Source organism: Harmonia axyridis, chromosome 3 (assembly GCF_914767665.1).
Source record: "Harmonia axyridis chromosome 3, icHarAxyr1.1, whole genome shotgun sequence".
In the NCBI taxonomy this organism is placed as follows: domain Eukaryota; kingdom Metazoa; phylum Arthropoda; class Insecta; order Coleoptera; family Coccinellidae; genus Harmonia; species Harmonia axyridis.
Genome location: NC_059503.1, coordinates 57,114,160 through 57,140,753, shown reverse-complemented (window position 1 = coordinate 57,140,753; position 26,594 = coordinate 57,114,160). Strand labels below are relative to the sequence as shown.

Below are 26,594 nucleotides of genomic sequence, written 5' to 3'. Positions count from 1 at the left end.
ACAAAAGCATGATCTAAGCAGGTAGCGGTAGTATGAGTTACTCTAGTAGAGGTATAAATGAGCGATACGAATCCCTTTTCAGATAAAAAATTTATATATTCTTGAGTTAATTCATCGCTATCATCCATAAGGTCTATATTGATATCACCTATGATATAAAATTGGTCATATATTTCCACATTTACATTACTCAAAAATGTTCCAGCCTATCATTGAACATCTGAATTGAGGTCGATGGTGATCGATAGATCGATAGTATCGAGATTTTTTTCTTACCAATGTCAAATTCAGTAAAGACTGCCTGTGTTTCACCTAAGTTAACTTGTTTCGAAGTGGAACGAATAGTATCCCTAATATATACCACAATACCGTCACTTTTATTCAGGGGACTGCCATTGTATACACTGTTGTAACCGTGCATATTAAACAAACTGATATCATGCACTTTCCAAGTTTCAGATAAAATAATGCAAGATATGGGGTATTGATTTTCGAATTGAGACATGTATGCCTGAAACTCGTCGAAGTTTTTGCCCATACTGCGGATGTTTGTATGGAAAATTGTCAACTCGCTCTTGCTTTCAAGGATTACTTTTGGTCCCTCATGACTTTCCACCACTAGTGTGCTTATAGGATCCACTTTATAGTCTCTAATATACTCATTCATTTTTATTTGAGCTACTTGTACGCTAGTTAGTGTAGGACAGTCTAATCAGTAGTAGTGGTTTTTAAATTCACCATCTCAGGAGCGAGTACTTGATGAAGAACCAGATCTTAAACTTTTGAGCCTATCTTTTTCTGCTGGGGCGGCAGTTGCCTTTGGTGAATTCCTGTTTCTGTTAGTATTGATAGGTGTCTTTTTATCTTCTTTTGAATCTTCTGGTATATTTTCTTTTTCGGGCTGAGCACCCTGCAGTAACACTTCGTCAAAGTTACGTGTCCTTGGAGTTGGTGGAGCACTGCTTGCTTTTCGTTCTTCTAGGTAGCTTTTTTCGTTTTTCTCTAGTTCCCCAACAGTATACGCTACGTTATAGATATACAATCTGCTGCCTTTTATGTATGAGTTGTCATTCGGGTTTTGTCTTGCTTTATTAAGGTAATTTCTCAGGATTTTATTCTCGCACCTCTGTTTATAGGTAAGATCGTTAGAAATTCCAATGTCAGTTCCCCTTAACTTTCTGCACCGCTTTACGACCTCGAGTTTCTTCAAGTACGAAACGAATTCGACCTTCAGTGGGTTTCTTCCTTGCGTTCTCAACTTGTAGAGATTATTTAAGTCCGATGTATGGACATCAACATTCAAAAGTTTCTTGAGATTTTTACAGATACCGGAAGGGGACACTTCCTCAGAGTCTTCTAACCCAAATATAATAATGTTATTTTTCCTTGTGGTTATTTCTAAGGCTTCTATTTTATCGCTGAGGACTGCATTTTCAGCTTCCAAATTGTTCACTCGGTGGTTAAGTTCCTCTATTTTCAACAGTAATTTACTCTCCGACGCCTCAATAGCGGATTTGATTTCTTTTCTGTTTTTGATAATTTCTTCCTTCAGTATTCTTACAGCTTTGTTCCAATCATCTGCCATTGAAATAATTAATTTTTAACCTGACGAAATGGTCCAAAATTTTTCGCCACAGGTACCTTCAATGGATTCAATTTTCCGCGAAAGTTTGCTTGCAGCAGAAACACACTCCACCAGCCACCGCAAAAAACTGCTAATCAGGCGAAAATCAAAAGGAAAGGGAAAAAAAGGACAAAAAAAAACAAGGACACACGCTTCACTCCTCTGTGGCCCGTCAGGGAGACTCAAATATGACAGACAGAAAAAGGCCACGGATGGAATAGGTGAAAAAACACAGCTGAGACAATCAGAGGATATTTGAAGGAGAGTGTGTGGTTTCCCTTATCGAGGGAACTCCCAACATCAGTCAGATGTTCGACTTAATGACAAGGAATCCTGAGGTAAACAAACAATGAAATCACGCCCAAAGAAGAGCGGACAGAATCGTTCAAGGAACAATCTGCAACCACAAAAATGTTATAAGAAGTGTACTTACAACAGGTATCTACTTTTCCAGATTTTAAATCACAACACCTCAACTGTGCGATGAAATTATATCAGAGCAGTGAAATATACGTGTGCATACGATTTAAATTCAACGATATAAATTCAACGAGATAAAGGAGCCCCTGTGTAGTGTTGAAGAAAAGTGTTCTGAGGAAGGAATTTTTCCGAAGGGACTGAAGTTGGCTAAGGTTATTCCGGTTCATAAACGAGTCCACAAATTATAGGCCGATTTCTCTCTTGCCCGTCATCTCTAAGGTTTTGGAATCTTTGTTGAAAGCAAGAATTCTGAATTTTATTGAATCGAAGCATATAATCTCTCTTCATCAGCACGGATTTCGGAAGGGACGATCAACTATCACTGCTCTGGCAAGTATAGTAGAGAATATAATAAGATCTTTTGATGACAGGGAAATTGTCGAACTACGCTGTTTAGATCTGAGCAAAGCATTTGACAGTGTGGCGCATGATCTGTTGCTGGAGAAGCTAGAATTATATGGTTTCAGGGGGCCAGTTCTCGCTTTGCTGGGATCGTACTTGGAGGACAAATGTCAGGTTGTACAGCTGGACGATATGACATCTGAAAAAGAAAGCATAACGATCGGAGTGCCCCAAGGATCTATTCTGGGACCGCTTCTTTTCATCTTGTATGTCGACGACCTTTTTGATGATGTTGGTTGTGATGTGAAGTGCCTGTATGCTGACGACTCCAGTTTTGGTGTGAGGGATTCGAGTGTGGAAAATACGAGGAATAGAGCAGAGTTATGTTTAGAACGGGCAAAAACATGGTTCCAGTCAAACGGACTGAAGTTGAATGTAGATAAATCCCAGAGGTTCATATTCACCACCAAACAAAGTGCAGTTGACGAGACAGTGATTCTTTTGGGTGTTACCTTGGACGGTTCACTCTGATGGAAGCCCCACATACACAAGCTGACGAAACGATTATCATGGGCAGTGTACAATGTGAGAACAATTAAAAATTGTTTAAATGAAGAAGCAGCATTACTCACCTACTTCACACTGTTCCACAGCGTGTTAACTTATGGCGTTATTCTATGGGGAGCTGCACCAGATGCTTCAGTAGTATTCCTGCAACAGAAGAAGGCGATAAGAGCAATTGCTGGAGTATCACAGAGAACAAGCTGCAGGGAGCTGTTCTCTCAGTATGGAATAATGACCTTACCAGCAATATACATACTTGCCTGTCTATGTTCCTTGTACAAGAGTGACAAAACCGAGTCATTTCATCATGATTATTCCACTAGAAACCGAAATAAATGGATACTCCCACAACACCGTATAAATAGAATCCAAGATAGCTTCAACTTTTTGGGTATCAAGTTGCTAAACAAACTTCCTCAAGGCTGGTTGGAACTAAGCAAAGTTTCCTTCAGACATCAAATGAAAAGGTTTTTGACAAAAAATGTATTCTATTCCATAAAAGAATTTTTAGATTATAAATTTTAGATTTTGAATTTTATAATGCAGTTCACTTATTATCTGTCAGCCAGTTGCCATTGTGGTTTTTTTATTGAAGTTTTTATTGTGACTTATTATTGAATTTTTTAATGTGACTTATTATTATTATGTATTGGATATTTATTGTATCAATTTTTTAAATATTTAACTTTGACGCACCTTGTGAATTATTGAAGGTTAATTTTATTTATTTGTGATGTTTTAAGAGCAAATAAATTCTATTTCTATTCCTATAATTTTAAAAATATTATAAATTTTCTTTTGTGTTTTTATTTATCACAAATTTTGAATTCCATAAAATTCAGTTAAACTTGCAGCTACATTATATCGAATGTAAATTTAATTACCTATCTATAATATTATTGATATAATATCAATCATAAAAACTCAGGAATAGAAATTAAAAAATATTTTCTTTTAGATAACACTCAAATCTCAATGAAATTCACCTTTTTCTGAAAGAAATTTTAGATATCATGAAAATCTGTACCATACAGTTCCTAAATGTGAATCGTTTAGCTATTTCAATACAATTCTGATCCGAATATCTCAATATTTTTCTTTAAAAAAATTAAAAGTGCGTTATTCCCATAGCCATATTAAGCTATTCAATACTATTTTCATCTGAATAACTCAATATTTCTCATTAAAAACGCTTTATTCCCATAGTCATTTCAACAATCAAGTCATGCAAAAAACTCAATATTTCTCCAAAAAAAAAATTAAAAACGCGTTTTTCTCATAGTATATTCGCATGTGTTGCCATTAATTCAATGACTCCATCCTTCCCAACACCTCTCTTTCTTTGATAGTCTGCAAAGCGATGCAAGTAGAAGCCACGTGAGGGCCAGTCCATGTTGTTATAGGTCTATGGAAGAATCTGATCGCCGGTTGATATTCATCTTGGGAAATTCTTCATTCTATTGAAACTATGTGAGAAATGAGGTAAGGGTATGCAATGCCATATTTATTTATTACTAATTAATTAAAAACATTGTATTTTACGAGAGTTTATTTATTGTATATTGTTTACATAAGAAATCTACTAAAATAACTCATAAAATGGAAATTATATCTTAAAAAAAATTATGAAACTAGCTTGTTTTCAATTTCTTCTTGAGAAGACATACCGCCTGCTTCTTCGGGGATGTTTCCTGTGACGTGGATTGCCAGCTATCTCAGCATTGCTTTGGTGGTCATCTAATGGGTCTTCTTCCGAGGGGTTTGTTGTCCCTGGTGATCTTTGCCATTCTGTCTAGGCTCATTCTGTCCACATGCTGGTTCCATCTGACCACATCGTCCACTTGGCACTTCTCTCTTATAATATAATTTTTCTGTCTGTCCGCCAGTTTGTATCCCGTTATTGTTCTTAGGATCTTCATTTCAGTTGTTCGCAATACCCTCTTTGTTGTAGACATTTCGGCTATGGTCTCCGCTCCATTGATAGTTTGCATTTTGAAATATAATAATAATTCACTTATATTCTATATTCAAGTTAAATATCGATTTTGTAATATTAATCCTTACTAAGAAACAATTAACCACGTCACTGGAATGTTTACTGCTCCTCTATTTGTCAATTTTGCGGGTTTGTTGTTTTCCTACCTCACTTTATCATCTTACTGATGCAACTTATATGTCTTTTAAGAGTTTCTTACACGCTTTAAACATACTTACAGTGACATTTATATTCTTTTTCATTCAAATGGACAGAATCCACATTAATTTTGAGGTAAACTTTCCAGTTGGCTGCATAACCACATAAGTAATTCTTTTATGTTCAAATGGACAGAATCTATATACTTTTTGAGGTCATTTCCTGATTCTATATGCTTTTTGAGGTCATGTTTCTGATTGGCTGCAAACTCACATAAGTGACATTTATATTCTTTCTCATTCAAATGGACAGAATCTACATGCCTTTTGAGGTGAAACTTATGCTTGGCTGCATAATCACATAAGTGACATTTATGTTCTCTTTTATTCAAATGCACAGAATCCATATGAATTTTGAGATAAACTTTCTGGCTGGCTGCATAATCACATAGGTGTTATTTATTTTTTTTTTTTATTCAAATGGACAGAATCCATATGCCTTTTGAGGTGATTCTTATGGTTGGCTGCATAATCACATAAGTGACATTTATGTTCTTTTTTATTTAAATGGACTGCATCTATATGCATTTTGAGGTTATATTTCTGATTGGCTGAAAACTCACATAAGTGACATTTATGTCCTTTTTTATTCAAATGGACAGTTTCTATATGCCTTTTGAGGTCATATTTCCGATTGGCTGCAAACTCACATAAGTGACATTTATGTTCTTTTTTATTCAAATGGACAGTTTCTATATGCATTTTGAGGTTATATTTCTGATTGGCTGAAAACTCACATAAGTGACATTTATGTTCTCTTTTATTCAAATGGACAGAATCTATATGCATTTTGAGGTCATGTTTCTGCTTGGCTGCATAATCACATAAGTGACATTTATATTCTTTCTCATTCAAATGGACATAATCTATATGCCTTTTGAGATGAAACTTATGCTTGGCTGCATAATCACATAAGTGACATTGATATTCTTTCTCATTCATCAAATGGACAGAATCTATATGTCTTCTGAGATGAAACTTATGCTTGGCTGCATAATCACATAAGTGACATTTATGTTCTTTTTTATTCAAATGGACAGAATCTATATGCAATTTGAGGTGACTTTTCTGGTTGGTTGTATAATCACATAAGTGACATTTATGTTCTTTTTTATTCAAATGGGCAGAATCTATATGCATTTTGAGGTCATGTTTCTGATTGGCTGCAAACTCACATAAGTGACATTTATATTCTTTCTCATTCAAATGGACAGAATCTATATGCCTTTTGAGATGAAACTTATGCTTGGCTGCATAATCACATAAGTGACATTTATGTTCTTTTTTATTTAAATGGACTGCATCTATATGATTTTGAAGGGTTCGTTTATTGCTTGCAACATACTCACATAAGTGACATTTAAATTCTTCTATGTTCAAATGGACGGAATCTATATGCATTTTGAGGTTATTTTTCAGATCGGCTGCAAACTCACATAAGTGACATTTATGTTCACTTTTATTCAAATAGACAGTATCTATATGCCCATCGACATTGCTCTTCTGGTTGAAAGCAAACTGTCCTCTTTCATATTCAAGAGACGATCTTATTCCATTCTCATCAGTGTAATGCTGAACAATATCCATGATTTCATTCTTTTTATCCTCAATCGTGTACTGAAAACTAGAACCAAAAAAATAATTGTAACATTTTCAATTATAAGAGATTTGAAGATAAAACAATTTGAACAAACACTGGAAATTTACATTCAAAAGTGTTCTTCTAAAAAATCGAATTTTCATAATGATATTTCAATGGAATATTTCACAAAGTGAGACATCTTTGTAAAAAGTATTGTTGCTTGACTACATTGATTTTCCTAGTTAGAGGATTTGAAATAGAAATTTCAATATCACATAATATAATCGATTAGACTTTATTTCATAGGAACTATTGAAATCTTCAAGATCTAATCTACACAATTTCGCAATGAATATATTTTGAAAATTAGTATCTTGTGTCTGTGTATTTGATTTATTGCGAAATAGAGAAAATAATATTGAACAGTTTGTGTTGAACCTTCATGGTGAGCACATGTGAATAATTTCAACGTGCCTTGAGAATTTCTTCAAAAAAGTGATTATTATGAGTAAACAAATTCGATTAAATAAAATTTCTAAGCGGATTACTGCTAGCGCCTCAGTCTTCGAACTTCTCTACAGATCAGAAACTAATACCTCTTCAGGAGGAGAAGTACCTAAAAACCAGGAAGATTCAAAGCGTAAAAGACGAAAGAAAAAATCAACCAAAAACGCCATAGATACAAAGAAAAAAGCTCATAGTAATCCATAGTAACGAGAACCTTTTTTTTCGTTTTATGTTCCGTTGTTCGTGTTTATCGATGAAAAGTATTCGGTGTATCTGAAAAAGTCCTCGAAAGTAGTTCGAGGACGTGCGTTTTCCTTCACTAAGAACTAAAATATAATCAAATAATTAAACTTTCAAAATCGCAAAAACACATCTACTTAACTGAAGAGACAATAAGCCATGTTCTTTCTAGAAATAAAATAAAGTTAAAATTTGGCCTACAGTATAAAGAAAAAAGAATGAATGCTTACTCCAAGTCAAATGTGCTTCCTTTTTCATAGCTATCATCAGCTTCTCTCATTTCCATCTTTACTCTGTGATGATTATTTTCATCTAGGAAAATTTTTGAGTATGTTTCCATTTCTGACTTCAACACTTCGTAAATTCTCAATTGTGAAAATAAATATGTACAATTACAAATCGAGAACTGTTTGTTTTGTATAATCTCTACTGTGTACAATGGTAAGAAGCTTGTCTGTTTTCGCAGAGTAAAAAGGTAATATACAGCATAGAGTAAGTATATACTTACTTGTTCTATGACATACAGTTTCAACGTGCTTACCTCATATACAAAGATTAAGGCAGTGTTGCCAATGGCCTTCCGACAAAAAATCCGAAATATTGGTCAAAAACTCCGATAAAATCCGAAATATTTGTCAAAAACTACGAAAAAATCCGAAAAAAATCCGATCTCTCTTCTATTGACAGAACGCTGATAGACCACAGAAAAACATGTTATTCTGTGGCTAGACCACAGAAAAACAGGTTATTCTGTGGCTAGACCGCCTAACGAACATCAATTAGGATCATAGAACTATTATTCTATTGTTATGATCACAGAAACCATAGTTATATGAGGTAAAATGTTCTAAGATACAAAAAAAAATATATGTGGTAATCTTAGAACATAGAACTAGTATTCTTTATTCAAACGTGGTAATGCGCAGATTACAGAACAGTACGCTTGAATTTTATGGTAAAAAATATGTTACGCACATTTAGAGGGTTTTTCCAAAGTTCCTGTTAGAATAGCAGGTACTCTGGAAAAAAACCCTAAATAGCAATGCTATCAGTGGCCGTAGGGGTTTTAAAATCATAAAATCTCTTAATAGTTTTATCTTGCTTTCTCTATCTGATTAACCATACTAGATGTCGACATCTGGTGGCTCAGTCAGTAACTTCATCACCAACCAAATTACAGAAATCTCTTTTATGAATATCTCTGAAACCAGGCAACGACACTGAAAAAATCCGAAAAAATCCGCAAAATAATAAAATCCGAAAAAAATCCGCTTGAGGGAAAAAAATCCGCAAATCGGATTACAATCCGTGAATTGGTAACACTGGATTAAGGAGATCTTTGCTCATAGAGTAAGTATATACCACAGATTACTGTGTTAGTCTGTGTATATACATACTTGTTCTATGGCTTACCTGTCAAAACCTTATAAAACCCAACTGCGCAACTGCCTTAAAAAACATAAAATGTCAAAGAGGTCAAATATTTGAACTACTGAAAGATTTGACAACTTTGACACATTGGGATTGGGATAATTTTGCCTACGGTCAAATGACGTCACTGGGATTTTTCATAATTTTCAACTTTCCCGTACCGACATTTTTCTCCTCATCTAGTCCCCCAACAAACATTTCCATATACAATTTACCGCTATTAAGCAATCTAATCAGATTATTGTGAATTAGAAATAAGTGGGTTGTTAGCTGTGAAGCTTGTAAGATAGTTCACAACAGTAATGAACCCGTTATTCTGATAGAAAAATGTTTTTCCAATATGTTTTGCCAGTTCTAATTTTGTGTAATATTTGTTTATGTTTACCAACAAGGGAAAATGATTTGGAAGAAATAAAACAAGAAATTAATGAGAATTTTCTTCAGAACCCAAGATATATAGATTATGATGAGCTGACAAACCTTTTTAAAAAATTAGAAACAGAACATTCGGATATAGCCAAGCTGATATCTGTTGGAAGATCAGTGAAAAATCGTGAGTTATGGGTTCTAGAGATCCATGCAAATGTGGCAAATCGCAGTCTTTTGACACCTATGTTCAAATATGTTGCAAATATGCATGGGGATGAAACTGTAGGTAGACAGTTGATGATATACCTTGCTCAATATCTCATTTATAATTACGGAAAAGATGAAAGAGTTACAAGGCTTGTGAATACCACAGATATATATTTAATGCCTTCAATGAATCCAGACGGCTATGAAAATTCATTGGTATGTAATGAGATGTCTAAAAATATTTCTAGACATATTAGAATGTAAAATATGTCATTTTAATGTCAATAATCTAATAAAATCTTATAAAATAATGAATAGAATAGAAGAAATAGAATTCTTTGTTTATTTATAATTGATCTATTTTTAGGAAGGTCATTGTGATTCTCGAACTAAGTATGTAGGAAGAAACAATGAGAATGGCTACGATTTGAATCGTGATTTTCCTGATCAATTCAATAAGTCTTTAACACGAGGTACAATCTTAGCCGGGAGGCAACCCGAAACTGTTGCTATGATGACATGGATTTTATCCAGGCCATTTGTTCTGTCTGGTAATTTGCACTCTGGAGCAGTTGTTGCTAGTTATCCCTATGATGATTCAAAGTAAGTAATAAGTTGGCTATTGAAGATGATATTATAACAGTGTTTAGTTTAAGTGGGTAATGGCATACAATATAATACCTCCATTTGTGATGTTAATAAAAATAATCTAAATAATATATAAAGGAATTCTACTGTATATATACTTTTTTGGTTTTCAGTACTGGACGACAATGTTGTAAAGAAAGTAAATCTCCAGATGACAACTTATTTAAAAGACTTGCTTCTGTTTATGCACATAATCATGCAATAATGAAATCTGGAAATGGTTGCCCACAAGAACACTTCGAAGACGGAATTACTAATGGAGCATTTTGGTATGAACTTCAGGGTGAGTTTGAAAGATTGATCAATGTGGGTGGTTCATCAGGAACAAAGTAAAAAGTAATGTTTTTCCTCACATTTTTTATTAGGTAACTATAAGTGATGACGACTAGTTTTGAGTTTTTTATAAGATACTCCTTTTCAAGTCAAAGCTACAAAGAATCAACATATTAAGCCAGGAGGATATAATTTAACAACAAATACAACTTACATACAAGCTACAGTTTTAAGGAATCACAATCTTAAAGAATAATTTGCTATATACAGTTTTAAAATTTTCAAAACCAAGTAGAATCGAAAATACAATCAAACAAAATATAAAATTAAGAGAAATGCGACAAGAATGTGTTTGTTATCTGCAAAACCATAAGAGAAAAAAAAACTACAATTAAAAGCATGTTTACTTGCAGTATTCTTTTCTCCTCTCATGGTTCTGCAGATAACGAACACATGACTGATACTTGATAATTAACATGATCGTTATTTTGCATTTTGTTTGATTGCATTTTTGATCCGCCTTGGTTTTGAAACTGTAAGATTGTGAGAAAAAAGCTTCCATTTCATTTCTCGTTACAAATTACCAAGCAAATTACTGATGTTTATCATATAATATATATCTTTGTAAATTAATGTTATTTATTATCCTTTTTTCATCTACTACTACTTCTTCTTTCTTGGCCTGGAAAATCTCAGTGGATTGGATTTAAAACTTTTGGGGAACAACTCAAATATCTACTTTTGTGATGTGATATTAATTATTATTCTTTACAGGTGGCATGCAAGATTTCAATTATGTTCATTCAAACTGTTTTGAAGTTACATTTGAATTAACATGTTGCAAATTTCCATCTGCAACAACATTACCAAAAGAATGGCAGTTGAACAAAGAATCACTGTTGAAATACATGGAAGCTACACATTGGGGTGTCAAGGGAATCGTTACAGATACAGATGGTACGCCAGTACTTGATGCAGACGTACAAATTATTGGAATCAAGCATAATGTCACCACGTCGAATAGAGGAGAGTATTGGAGGCTTCTTCTTCCTGGATCTTATGAAATACTGGCATCAGCATATGGGTATGTAGTTGGCTTAGCTATTTTTGACTTCATCAGTAAATAACAAACATATTTTCATGATAAATGTCCTGAAAATAGAATTTCCAAAAGTAGAAATGTTTTCTCCTCATGGTAATTTTCTTAATGATATTCAAATGATTTTATTTCAAATTATCCACTAAACAAAGGGTGTTATCAATATTATGTACTTATAGTAAGAATTATAACATTCAAATTTGACTTCTGGACTCTCACAATTTTTTGAAATCCAACGAATTAGGATCATTTTTTTCGATGATAAGCTTTCGGAATTGGTTTATATAAAAAATGTTCAACTCCTCTTAAAATTTTCACAGTTTTAGTTTTGAAATATGCAGAATCTAAAAATTTAATGAAATGAAATCCGTACGTACGGCTTATGCTTTCCCCCCAGAACTTTTCTCGGAAACTATTATAAGTATTGTATGAAATTTGGTACAAAAATCGGTTACGGAATTCTTGAATTTTAAAGGTGACAAATCAGGAAGACAATCTAAAAAAGTAACTCTTATTTTTATTGCACATTCGTATCCTACGGCAACAAATAAAAAAATTTTGTACAAACAATTTTTCACAAATTGTCATAAATGGCTCTGTATTCGAGTTTGAATTTTCCATCTGTACAATATTCATTTATCAGCTGTTCCATTAATTATTCACATGAAATTTTAGTTGTGAATTGTCCAACTATTTGTTGAAACAATGGAAAACGTTTTTAAGAAAAATACATTTTTTTGAAAAAGCATTAAAAAAACGTGAGTCACACGTCTCCACCATTTTTTTCATAAGAATCCCATTAACTTATGACCCGTTGACTTTTTATGCAAGTTAAGGCATATTGCTGAAATTTTCATCAAATAAGTGTGCCATTTGGAATAAGAAAGTATAGTAGCCTGTTCCGGTAAAACCGTAAGCTGTAGCAGTCTGAAAATATTTAGGAAGCTCATTGTCTCAAACTCCAACATGCAAATTTTCAGCACAAAATTATGATCAGTTTTCCATAAACGTCTAACAGGCCATCACTGAGAATCACCCTGTATATTTTATTTCCCTAGAATTGACTTCAAGGTTCATCATGGTTTTAAGGTTTTAATGAAAATGAAATGTATTAAGAATTTGTTATTTTATGATGAAATGTGTCAGCTTTCAGTTTGAAACTTTTTCTTCTGAACTAACTCTGTCGATTTTTGTATTGGATTGTTGCTTCTTAACATTTGCAAAAATGCAATTTCTTCCAGATATGAACCGTCAGAAAAAGTGAGAATTACAGTAAAGGAGGGCAAGACAACAAGGCAGGACCTTGTACTCAAAAGATCTGTTCCAATTGAAGGTAGAGTTTCTCAAAATTATGTTCCAGAATGGGTTTGGTACTGAGGTATTAATTTTTTGGGAAGATTCAATGATACATATCAATCTCAGCAAATGATAGAACATTGAAGGATTGTGCCATGACAAAATAACAAAAAGTAGTTCTATAGGATAATAAGAAATTTTTCGAACAAATTTTTTCGATAGTAGCTTTTGTTAAAGATATTTATTGTTTTGGTGATGGTTATATTTCTCTCATCTATTCCATTACAAATTTTAAACTTCCTTCATTTCCTTAATTAGTCATTGTATGTATATTATGAAAAATCTAAGACATTATTTCACTAACCTATATGGAATTTTAAGGTGGAACAGAGATAAGTAGGAATTAATTTTAAGGAACTTAAAAGACAAATAGAGCATTAGGACAATAATTTCTTACATTCAAGTACTATATATTGATAGTTATCTCACATATGAACAAATACATATGTTTATATAATTTTATTTGATTAGACTTTGTGCTTTTTATAAATTTCAATTTTTTGCTTCAGTATTTATTTTACCTTATTGCAATGAATGAATTGTTTTATTATTGAACATATTTGAATATTTCTATGGTTATTTAATAAAAATTAATTATATAAACATGTGTATTTTAATTTTGCCTTTTTCTGCACCTTCTACTAACCAAGGTCAAGGTTTTGCTACATCAGAAGAATGATTAAAATTCGAAGGTAAGTAGGGTCCACTTCATCATTTGATTGTTTAATTCTATTGTGTGGTTTATTTCCAATATTAATATTTATCTGAAACTATGGCATAATATATGAATTAATAATTTGGTATCCAGAAAATAATTAATAGTTCAAGTTTTTTTTTTCTAAATATTAGGTGTACAACTTTACTTTCGCGGTTTGGCAATAGATGGCTGTAGCGGTAAGAGGTAATCGAAATGACTAGAAAGTAGATGTCATACAATCAACTTAGGTATTCGTAAACATTACGCCATCGAAATATTAGTCGATTTTTTTCTGCGTCATAAAGTTATTCTCGATTAAACATGTCAGCTTACGAGCTAAATTCTCGTCATTTGCGGGAGGTTTTGATTTTCTGCGTTAATATGAATAAATCTACGGCTGAGGCTTATCAAATACCTATGGTGAGGCCGCTATTAGTGAAAGAACGTGCCGAGAGTGGTTTCAACGCTTCAAGAACGGTGATTTTGACCAGCGAAGACCAACATGGAAGAGAGAGGGTTTTCTAAGATGTAGCATTTGAGGCATTACACTTGATCAAGACTCGTGTCAAACGCAACAAGAATTGGCAGGATCATTGGGAGTGACGCAGCAAGATGTTTCAAAATGCCTGAAAGTCATGGGAATGATTCATAAACAAGCAAAAACGGCGTTTTTTTGCTTGTAACAGATACTTATAAAGGAAAGACGGAAGGGATTTCTGCATCGCTTTGTGATTGGGGACAAAAATTGAGTTCATTACGATAATCCCAAGCGTAGAAAATCATGCGGATATCCCGGCCATGTTTCCACGTCGACAGCCAAACCGAATATTCACGGTTCTCAGTATTTGGTGGGGCCAGCTCAGCATAGTGTATTATGAATTGTTAAAACTGACTGAAACAGTCACAGGTGATCCCTATTGAACGCAATTAATTCGTTTGAGTCGAGCAATGAAAGACAAACGGCCGCAATTCAACGAGAGACATAATAAAGTGATTTCAGTGCATGATAATCGACTCCATGTTGCGAAAGTGGTCAAGACATACTTGGAAACGTTGAAATTGGAAGTTCTACCCCACCCGCTGTATTTTCTGACGTTGCTCCCTCGGACTATCACTTATTATGATCAATGGCACATGGTTTGGCTGACCGGCACTTCCGGTCTTATGAAGAAGTGAAAAATTGGATCGATTCATGGATCGCTATAAAATATGACCAGTTTTTTCAACGCTGGATTCGTACACAGCCCGAAAGATGAGAGAAAGTAGTGGTCAGCGATGGGCAATACTTTGAATCAGAAATGTAAAATCGGTTTTTTAAAATAAAGCCTCGAATTTCGAAAAAAAACGGAAGCAAAGTTGTACGCCTATGTAATAAATCAATTTCAATCATAAATATTTCTTCTAATGTTCGGCACGGTTCATTAAAATAAATTGCAGTGAACTATTTTTATCTCTTTCTAGGTATATGAGTTAGTAGTTGAGGTTTACTGAACATGAGGTATTTACTAATACCGGGTGATTTTTTTAAGTTGTATCAATCAAAAATCTGAAAAAAGAAAACTCTTACGAAAAAATATTTCCAATGAAATAATTGAACTTAATATGCTCATTAAATAAGCCGCGGTAAAGTTCAATATATTTTCCAAATGGAAATTAAAGATTTTCTATTAGAGAGTTGCAGTTATTCTTTAACATTTCTGAAAAGATTCGACAAGTAGAATAAAAAACATAAAGCTATTGGTAATAATTCTGTTGCATTTCTGTCCAATTAAATTTCAAATTATTTATATTAAAAGGAAAGTTACTGAAAATGTATGATGACCTGATTCCAAATCCTTTGCTTGTGAACCATTTATTTTTATATATACACCGATTCAGATTTTTATTCTTATCTCTTATTCCAATTCTGCAGGAGAATACCAAAAACTGATCAAAGAAAATAAGGATGCATATGATAAATACGGTTTCATGGTTGCTGATGATTCTGTCTTTCAACACCATCATTATGATGATATGGAAAAGTTTATGAAAAAATACAACAAATCCTATGCCAACATCACTAACATGTATTCGATCGGGAAAACTGTACAAGGCAGGGAGATGTGGGTTTTTGTTGTTAGCAGCACCCCCTTCAAACACGTTCCAGGTAAAATCTAGTGAATAGTCCATTATCTCGAAAACGGTACATTCTATGGAAAAATTCAGGACAACATTTCTTCAGTGAAATTGTTGATTTCAGAAATGAAACATTTTCTCGAAAAAGAGACAGTGGTGTAGATTTTCAATAGGAAAAGAATCATTTCACCCCTATACCTACGCCACTGAATGATTGTGACAGTTGACTTACTTACCGAAACATCACATGATCTAGTCTTCATTACCTAAGAATTGATACAATGAATGTAATAATATTGGAGTAATAAGTAAAAACTGATTTTTTTTTTCAAAATTTAACAACCTGTTTCTCGAAAACGGGGCTTGTTAGGATTTCTGTTTATATAAACTTTTTTCATGAAAAGATTTGTTCTACCTGACGCCAAAGTTGATGAACTTAAATCTGGACCACTCTGTAGTCTGTATATGTAAGAACAACTTGTGCAATACTATATTTTTATCACTAGGTAAACCAGAATTCAAGTATGTTGCGAACATGCATGGAAATGAGGTAGTTGGTAGAGAATTACTGTTGTTATTGATAAAATACCTTTGCGAAAGGTATGGAACAGATGATAGAATAACCCAGTTGCTGAATAATACAAGGATTCATCTCCTTCCTAGTATGAATCCCGACGGGTATGAAATATCAAGAGAAGGTAAAATATTTGTCGAACAAAATGAATAATTTTTTGAGTTTGAACGTTTTAAGGCGATGCCTCCAGCGGAAGGGGAAGAAGCAATGCTCATGGCGTTGATTTGAATAGAAATTTTCCTGATCAATATGTTGTCAATGAGGTAATTCGCATTATTAATTTTTTATGAAACCGTTCATTGAATTGCCTTCTTTATCTCAGTTCAATAGGGTTATTGAACCAGAAACGAAGAACGTGATGGACTGGATATTTTCACAATCTTTTGTGCTTTCCGCGAATCTCCACAATGGTGCCCTGGTGGCAAACTATCCTTACGATGATACGCCCGACTTGAAACAATATAGAAATCCCACACCAGATGACGCAGTTTTCAAACACTTAGCCCTGACTTATTCTAATGTAAGTTATATTTTTCTCTAATTCTGTGGTTATTCCGTTCATTCTTCCACATCTTGTAGAACAAAATCGTGCGAGAATATATCAGAAACGCACAGTTTTCATGGTTATATTTCATTATTCTATGTTGGCACTCCGAACTTTCCGCCACGGCTTTATCTGTCAATTCATCAATTTGCCTTAAAGGAATCAGTTCTGCCAACCAACATTTTTCAATGCAAAAATCACTAAAATATATTTATGGAAATATTTCATTAATTTCAATGAAAATGCAATGAATTAGAGAAAATAATGTATAATACTCGTACAGAAGGCTCATTCTACCACTCGTTCATTCCAAAACTCGCCACTTCGTGGCTCGTTTTTGAATTTTGAACTCGTGGAAGAATATCAATGCCTTCTGCACTTGTATTATAAATAACTATTCCATTTTCGCTGAAAAATTTTCGATTCGAATTGAATTTATAGGCGCATAGAACAATGCACGATGGAAAGCCTTGTCCAATGTTCCCGAAAGAAAAATTCACAAACGGTATAACCAACGGAGCTGAGTGGTACATTATAACAGGAGGAATGCAAGATTGGAACTATATGGTAGCAGGTTGTATGGAGATCACCCTTGAAGTTGGTTGTTACAAATATCCGACCTCTGACAAACTACCACAGTACTGGTTAGACAACAAGGAAGCTTTGATAACATACATTGAACAGGTATATATTAAATACCTAACTAATTACATTCCACAAATTATTTTCGTTAATAAGCATGTATTGTATAATACCAAGAAGAAACACCGCCACATGCAAATTTCCCGTGATCTAACAATATTTGCCTAGAAAAGAAGGAACAAAAAATATGTGCGGTGTTGCCAGGAAGATTTAGTGGAAGTTAGGAGTATTACAATAGTTCCAACTTCCACACAAGAAAATGCTTTACGAGTCCTTCTGAAAATATTCACAAAATTAGAGTTTTCCTTCTTGTATAATGATTTTTTGTAGGTTTTTTTATGAATATTTTTGAAATACATAAGTGGTTTGTAGGGATATTATATCATCAATTCTTCTGCGAAAAATGAAATTTACAATGCAGATTATTGTTTGAAGAAATTATGTGAAAACCACATAAAAAGCGGTGATATAAGAGAAGAATAACCTCATAAAAGTTTAATGAGTCTACTTGATGAAGGATATTTAATATATATCAAATAATTTGACAACTTTGTGTCTAATCCTTCACAATAATATATCTATATGATATATTATTGTGAAGGATTAGACACAAAGTTGTCAAATTATTTGATATATAGAAGAATAACCTTTAATTTCGTTTTGAACTGAGCAGTCACGTGGTGGTGTTCCCTCTTAAGAACATATTAACTATTAATACTCTACTTTCTGTTTTTGTGAAATTTTTTTTTTGACAGCAAAAATGGTTTTGCTTCAGCATTGCTATGAATGATGATTTTTCAGATGTTTGAGCATAACTTGAAAAAAAAACTTTCTATAAGGTTTCATATGTTCATGTGCCAAAATTTGTAGAACTCACAGTAAATTTTATGCTATATTCCATTATTTCCTCTTTTACAGATTCACAATCATCATCATCATCATCAATATTCCGGTTAAATTTGTTATAAACCTAATGACGCAATCAACACGAAATTCTTCATAAATCTTGAAACTGTTATTTTATATTAACTTGTAAAATCTCAACTCACTGGATATAATGTCGTCTTTATTCATGAGTTACATGACTAGGCGGAAAACGTAACTGATGATTTTTACTACACCTGTAAAACAGGATCCAGAATTACAAACTGATATTTTAGGAGATATATCGCTATGAAATTTTTTTTTCAAATGGGACACCCCGTATATTTATACATATTTCGATGGAGCTGAAAATTATCATTCCACAATATAACATACTTGATATTTTGCTGAATTCATGTTCGAAGTCCCAACAGGTGGCCGGCTAGGTTTTAATCTTTCCTAAAGGTTATAGTCCATAGACGTTAGGTCACGCGACCTAGCCGGACACCTGTTAGAACATCCTTACACAATTTTGAAACTTTTATTTATGTATTTATATTGTATATTATCATGAATCGCGCTATATAAATGGCTAAACAAAATAACTTGTAGGTTCATAAAGGAATTCATGGATTTGTACGAAGTACCATAGGTCAACCCATTTCTCGTGCAGAGATAATGGTAGACGGTATTTCACATTTCGTAAAAACTGGTAAAGACGGAGATTATTGGAGGATCCTTTTACCTGGTGTTTACAATATAACAGTAATGGCAAGAGGATATGAAAGTTATACACAACAAGTGGTGAGTTTGGTGAAATTGGGTGTATTCTGTTGTCATTTTAAGGTGACCACTCTATTTATTTATCTTTGTTTATCATTTCAGATCGTACCTGCTTCTGGTAGTTTCAGTTACAATATAACCCTACTAAAGAATGATGGGGCTCACTGGGCGAACGCCTACGATTTCGATAACCAAAAGAATCAGTATCACCCCAAATACCATTCCAACAGTGAAATATACGAGGTTATGGGCAAACTGGAGAATATGTATCCAGATGCTGCTAGTTTCCAAAGTGAGAGTGAAGTATCAATGGCCATTCACAGTTTGAAGGTTTCGAATGAGGTTAGGTGACTTAACCTTCAAGTGGAATTCGCTATAATTAAATAAAAATTTATTTAGGTTGAAGGTTCTGATGAACATAAATTCAAGATAGCCATAATAGGAAACCTCTACGCTACGCAACCTTTAGGCCGCGAACTTAGTATCTATATGGCCCGCCATTTGCTGGCAGGTTTGAAGATAGGGGATCCACTCATCGGGAAGATCTTGAATGAAACAGTCATCTACATTGTACCTGTCATTGATAAGGCTTTCGAACAAGTTTGGGGGGATTATAACAAAGAATCGAGTGGTACTAAAATACCTGACAACTATGTATGTAACAATATAACAGCAGACTTCAAACAAGTTGGCGATCAGGTCATGAATTCTGGAAAAGGTAGGGTAAATAGCATCACTGAAAGGAAGAGCATTGCGAATGCATTCAAGAGAATGCTCATTGAGGAGAAATTCAACTTGGTCTTGAACTTCGAAGGAGGTGGTAGTGGAATGATGTAAGTCCTACTTCCAGTAACAAACCCTTTTTCGATTATTCAGTTATTAGGTGTACAACTTTTCTTCCGCCATTTTGCAATAGATGGCTGTGTTGCAGTAAGTGATAGTCTAAATAAATAGATCGTAGATGTCATACAATAAGCTTTGTAAACATAATGCCATCGAAATATTAGTCGATTTGTGTCTTCATCATGAAGTTTATCTCTATTAAACATGTCAGTTTACGAGCCAAATTCTCGTCATTCGGAGGGTTTTAGTTTTCTGCTTTAATATGAAAAAATTTGCGGTTGAGGCTCATCGAATGCTCTCGAGGCCGCTATTAGTGAAAGCACGTGCCGATAGTGGTTTCAACGCTTCAAGAACGGTGATTTTGACGTCAAAGACAAGCATGGCGGTAGAAGAGAGAAGGTTTTCGAAGATGCAGAATTGGAGATATTCCTTGGTCACGACTCGTGTCAAACGCAACAAGAATTGGTAGGATCATTGGGGGTGACGCAACAATCCATTTCAAAACGCGCGAAAGTCATGGGAATGATTCAGAAACAAGAAAATTGGGAGCCGTACGAGTTGAAGCCGAGATATGTTGAATGGTGTTTGTTTGCTTGTGAACAGCTGCTTGCAAGGCAAAGACGAAAGGGTTTTCTGCATCGCATCGTGACTGGAGACGAAAAATGGGTCCATTACGATAATCCGAAGTGCAGAAAATCACTGGGATATCCCAGCAATGCTTCCACGTCGACGGTAAATCCTAATATTCACGGTTTCAAGGTAATGCTCAGTATTTGGGGGGACCAGCTCGGCATAGTTTATTATGAGTTGTTAAAACCGACTGAAACAATCACAGGCGATAGTTATCGAAAGTAATGAATGCATTTGAGCCGAGCATTGGAAGACAAACGGCCGCAATACAACGAGAGACATGGTAAAGTGATATTACAGCATAACAATGCTCGACCCAATGTTGCGAAAGTTGTCAAGATATAAGTATGTCTTGACGTTTCCAAGTGGATACGTTGAAATGGGAAGTCCTACCCCATCCGCCGTATATTCCAGACGTTATTCCTTATTCTCGGACTATCAATTGTTTCGATCAATAGCACACGGCCTGGCTGACCAGCACTTCTTCTTATGAAGAAGTAAAAAATTGGATCGATTCGTGGATGGCATCTAAAGATTACCAGTTTTTTCTATGCGGGATTCGTACGCTGCCCGAAAGATGGGACAAAGTATTGGCCAGCGATGGACAATACTTGAATCATAATAATTGTATAAATAATTTTTCACAATAAAGCCTCGGATTTCGGAAAAAAAAAACAGCGAAAGCAAAGTTGTACGCCTATGTATCTTACCTTTGTATATGCAGTTTAGATATTGGAGGCACAAATGAAAATGGCAGATTCCTTGAATAATTTTATGAAAAAAATGTCATATTATAACATGCAAACGATTTGTTTTCGAGATACAAGGTGTTTCTGTAGTCCTTTTTGTACGATTATACGAATTGATCGAATCTTTATGAATCATTATTGTTACAGATCGGCAAAATAAACACCAAAACTAATAATTTATTCATCACAGCTGAATACCCCGATTTTTATGAAATTTGGATAACTATAGAGAACAAAAAAGTTCAGTACCGAAAAATTCTTCTTACATTTCTTTATACTACTGGTGGTCCACCAAAAAAACATTCTGGAGTAGAAAAACGGGCACTGCTCCAGAAAAAATATCACCTTGGAGATTTTCAACCAAAATTGACAAAGCACGTGATGTGAACTGTAAAATGTGAAAATCATTTCAAATTTCAGTTCAATATCTCGTGAAGTGCAAGTGCTATGAGAAAAAAAAACCGAAAAAATACTCCAACTTTACCACCCCGTATCTCTAAAGCTTTTGCGGGCCCATGTTTATGGAACTTCTAATTTAGGAACACCATGTATATTTGTCTAAATATTCCTATAATAAACATACAATTTCGAAGAAATTCTGATATCAATATGTATGGTGTAACCAAACTGATGATTGTGTATTCAATGAATAATATTTTTCAGACGAAATAAATCACTGTTCCATTGATCAATGAAATATTTTTCAGATATCCAAAATCAAAGGATAACACCAACATTTACAAAAAATACTACGATTCCTTTACATATCAATATAAACCATCAATATTATGTGGGAATGACTTCACTGGAACTCAAGATACATTAACTGATTATTTATATAATGAGTATGATACACCAATTCTAACTGCCAAAGTTAGCTGCTGTCCCTATCCGGCCATCGAAAACCTACCCTACATTTGGAGGGAGGTTATGTCTCCCGTCATGGAAATTTTAAAATTGGCTTCATCAGGTATGCTAACTTAATTATATAGATCTATGTACCCATATAATTTCCCTAAAATTTCCAACAGGTGTGCACGGTTACATCCAAGATGAAGCTAAGAAACCAATGATAAATGCAACTATACAGGTGCAAGGTCTCAATAAAACATTTGAAGTGGATAAAGTCACAGCCCACTTCAACATTATGCTTCCTCCAGGCAAATATTCACTTGAAATTGATAGTCATAACTATAAACCAGTTACTGATAATATAGAAATTGGTAACGAAAAATTATTCTTGCCCATTACTCTAGTCAAAAGCGATGATAATGTTGGTATTGCAATACCTATAGTGAGTAAAACTGATGCCGAAAATAAGATTCTACATCAACCTCTGTATTTGAATGGAATCAAAAGTAATGGCTTGAGAGGTTAGTTATAACTACATATTATTCATTTGATCGCTATATCATATAATTGAAGGTTATGTGAAGGACAATTTCGGCCATCCAGTACCTAAGGCTGAAATTCACGTCGTTGAAAAAAATATAACAGTACTATCAGATGATGATGGGAAGTATGCCTTGCCCCTAGAAGTAAATAGGTACACAATAAACATTTCTGCTTCTGGTTATCATGACTTAACCAAGTATTTGAAGATTGAAAATTTGAATGGTGTACCTGATGTGGTTATATTCACCCTAACCAAAAATTCCGATGTGATGGGTTTGCCAAGAATTATTTTTGTTTTTATTTTAGGTGAGTTATTTATATTATCAGTTAAATCGTTTTTGTGCAGATCTTCTAAAAAAACCGGACGCCATCGTTGTGGCCAATTGTTTGTAATTCTAGAATTCAAGTCGAGAATGGACTCGATATCATTGATAGAATTCTTTTTTATTTTTTGGGAAATCCATTGTATATTGGAATGAAGCGATATTATGTATACTGCCTGTAGTTGAGGAACTTCAAAAATTTCGAGACTGTTTTAAAAGCTTCCATTTCTTTCCCCAATTTTAAATATGAGAAATCTGAATATTTAGTCACTTATCTTACTTATTCTTCGGCCAATTTCTCTATAAGTTTCACAGTTTCATGTTAAAAATGTATTTTTATCTACTCCTATTGAATTACATATTCATTATTCAACTACTTTTTAATATTTTTAATTAATAGTATCTATTAACAAACAGCGTGAGTTATAATAATTCACTACTATAACTCACTATAATCAATAGGAAAAGATGGATCTGTGCTTCTATACTTCTGTGCTTCTATTTGTTTGGCCGAAAGGGAACATTCCATTATTGTTATCGAGGGGAGGAATATCACATTGATAATTTTAACGTTTATGAGTAACTTTTAGGGTTTGTCAATTAAGTTCTTTCCCTAAACTTGTACTCAAGTATTTATTGTTATAGTCGTAGATAAAGTATAGTATCCAACTTGCGGTAATGGTAATAGCCCACTTGATGAATTACATCACTCGCTTGCGGCTCGTGCTGCAAACTTCATCTGCGTGAGTTATGACCCACATTACCGCTCGTTGAATAATATTACTATTACATAGGCGTACAACTTTGCTTTCGCCTTTTCTGTCCGAAATTCGAGGCTTAATTGTAAAAAACTGGTTACACATTTATGATTCAAAGTCTGGTCCCTCGCTGGCCACTACTTTCTCCCATCTTCGGGCTGCGTACGAATCCCGCGTTGAAAAAACTGGTCATTTTTTGAAGCTATCCACGAATCGATCCAATTTTTTACTTCTCCATAAGACCAGAAGTGATGGTCAGCCAGGCCGTGTGCCATTGATCGAAACAAGAGATAGTCCAAAGGAGCAAAATCTGGAGAATACGGCAGATGGGGTAGAACTTCCCATTTCAACGTTTCCAAGTATGTCTTGACCACTTTCGCAACATGGGGTCGAGCATTGTCATGCTGTAAAATCACCATCATGTTTTTCTTAGTATTTCGGCCGTTTGTCCTTCAATGCTCGGCTCAAACGCATTAATTGCGTTGGATAACAATCACCGGTGATTTTTTTTTAACAACTCATAATACACTACGCCGCGCTGATCTCACCAAATACTGAGCATGACCCTGGAACCGTGAATATTCGGTTTGGTGTTGACGTGAAAGGATTTTCTGACCATTTCTGAACCCATTTTTCATCTGCAGCCACAATGCCATGCAGAAATATCTTCGTCTTTACATTGCAAGCAGCTGTTCACAAGCAAACAAACGCCGTTCAACATCTTCGAAACTTCTCACTTCCACCACCATGCTGATCTTCGACGTCAAAATCACCGTTTTTGAAGGGTTGGTACCACTCTCGGCACGATTCTTTGACTAATAGCGTCCTTACCATAGGTTTTTCAGAGCAATCGATGAGCCTCAGCCGCAGATTGCTTCATATTAAAGCCGGAAATGAAAACCTCCCACAAATGACGAGAATTTGGCTCGTAAGCTGACATGTTTAATCGAGAATAACTGTATGAGGCAGACAGACATCGACTAATATTTCGATGGCGTTATGTTTACAAATACCTAAGCTATGACATCTACGATCTATTTATATCGACTACCACTTACCGCTACAGCCATCTATTGCAAAAACGGCGGAAGCAAAGTTGTACACCTAATGGTATTTGGACTACATAAGTTCACTCAAAAAATAAAGTTCAGTAAAGAGTATGGCCCCCTCGAACATCAACCAGAACCCGACAAAGCATTGGTATACTGTCGAGTTTCAGGTAGTGCTAATGTTTCTGTGCATTTAATCCCAGAGATGTTCAATTGGATTCAGATCTGGGCTACATGCAGGCCATTCTAATCGTTGAATATCAACCTCATTATCCAAATATTGGTTATCGATATTTGCTACATGCGGTCTTGCCCTTGCGTTGATTGTCGTGCATTAAAAACACGGAAAACATAGTGATTCTGTTCAATAGGTTCTTTTTCAAAATTTGGTGCACTACAGTTTCAAAGGGGGAGGATACAGCTTTCTTAACACTACGCATTTGTTTATTTCGAGATTTTTTGTATCTTCAGGAAAATTAGTCCAAAATAAAGAGGAAGTAACATTTCTTCGAAATTGTTCTTTTACATTTGGGTGTATGAAAAAGGACTCAAATGATCCTTCAACTTTACGTCCAGTATTCCTTTGAATTATTTCTATTTGTTTTAGGCTTTGGACTTGTTTTATTTGTGGGATCAATAATTTTCTGTTATATGTCTTGTAAGAAGAAAAATGAATATTGGTTACTAAACAACAGTGGTTATTTTGAAGATTTCAAAGATTATGATGAAGGGAAAGAAAACGAACTGTTTAGGAGACCCGTTGAACGTGAGTTTTCATGTTTAAATACATAGTAATTTAATGGTGAAAAACTTTCTGCAATGTTAGATCACTAATAATCAAAATCAATTTTTAACCTATGAAATTGCAAGTTACACTGTTCATTTTCATTTAAATCTTACGTAGGTAAACCAGTAATAGTGAGGCCTTACTTTGATGAAGACGATGATGAAGAAAGAGAATATGAACATGTAGACCAAGAGTTACCTTCATCCTCAGATAATGAAGATGATATTGTTTTACTCAGTAATGTTAAATAAGAATAACGGGTATGACGATAATTAAAAAAGTACCGAAAGTAAGGAAAAACAGAGAAATCCAGGGTAATTCTATACTAGGAGTAATATTTAATTAAGCAAAGCAATAATTGATAAAAAGAGTGTTAGGCATGATGTCTCATTCCAATAGTATTTAGAGAAGCAAAGCAATAATTGATAAAGAGTATCAAATTTTTTCTATATGCATTTGAGATATAAATGTATGCATTTTATGATATTTCACATTCCTTTTTAACTTAAATTATGTTTTAAGCATTGACATATTTTTAGTGGAAAAAAACTCATTTTCTACTTAATTATTTCTCACCAAACATTCTTTATTTTCTCATATTGGATCTCTTTTATGCTTTTATTTTAATGATTTGTTTATATACATTTCTGAATATTGCTTTTATTTCACAAATTTATATTTTGTATCTTCCTTTTTGCCTTATTCAAAATGATATTTTTATACACAATTTTAAAACTTATTTGATTTTTTTGTTCTATTTTTTGTTATAATTCGAATTTAGTTTTGTAAATACCCCTCCATTAATTTGGAAATAGTTGTTAATAAAGTTGTATTGCTATTTTGAAAAGTATTATTTTGTCACCTTTTCAATAACCTTTTGTTGAAGTACTTATTAACTTATTATTATTTAATTTATTTGTATGTAA

The 26,594-nt window shown here is 34.0% G+C and overlaps 1 protein-coding gene across 1 annotated transcript; it reads left to right on the top strand.

Annotated features, from left to right (window-relative positions):
• The first annotated feature begins 9,072 nt into the window (after positions 1 to 9,072).
• On the top strand, positions 9,073 to 26,515 carry LOC123676738 (carboxypeptidase D). Its single transcript, XM_045612904.1, has 18 exons — positions 9,073 to 9,755; positions 9,907 to 10,142; positions 10,301 to 10,470; positions 11,235 to 11,544; positions 12,801 to 12,892; positions 15,525 to 15,758; positions 16,234 to 16,425; positions 16,479 to 16,564; positions 16,624 to 16,821; positions 17,287 to 17,529; positions 18,964 to 19,155; positions 19,237 to 19,476; positions 19,534 to 19,967; positions 22,064 to 22,326; positions 22,388 to 22,729; positions 22,782 to 23,057; positions 25,489 to 25,647; positions 25,786 to 26,515. The coding sequence occupies exons 1-18, from the start codon at positions 9,291 to 9,293 to the stop codon at positions 25,917 to 25,919; spliced, it is 4,266 nt and encodes a 1,421-aa protein (XP_045468860.1). The 5' UTR covers positions 9,073 to 9,290; the 3' UTR covers positions 25,920 to 26,515.
• The last annotated feature ends 79 nt before the right edge of the window (positions 26,516 to 26,594 follow it).

Bases quoted from the DNA above. Each gene is read 5' to 3' on its own strand.
- LOC123676738 (XM_045612904.1), top strand. From the start codon at position 9,291: ATGTTTTTCCAATATGTTTTGCCAGTTCTAATTTTGTGTAATATTTGT. The intron at 19,477-19,533 runs GTTAGGTGACTT...AAATTTATTTAG, and splicing joins GTTTGAAGGTTTCGAATGAG to GTTGAAGGTTCTGATGAACA. The intron at 22,327-22,387 runs GTATGCTAACTT...AATTTCCAACAG, and splicing joins TTTAAAATTGGCTTCATCAG to GTGTGCACGGTTACATCCAA.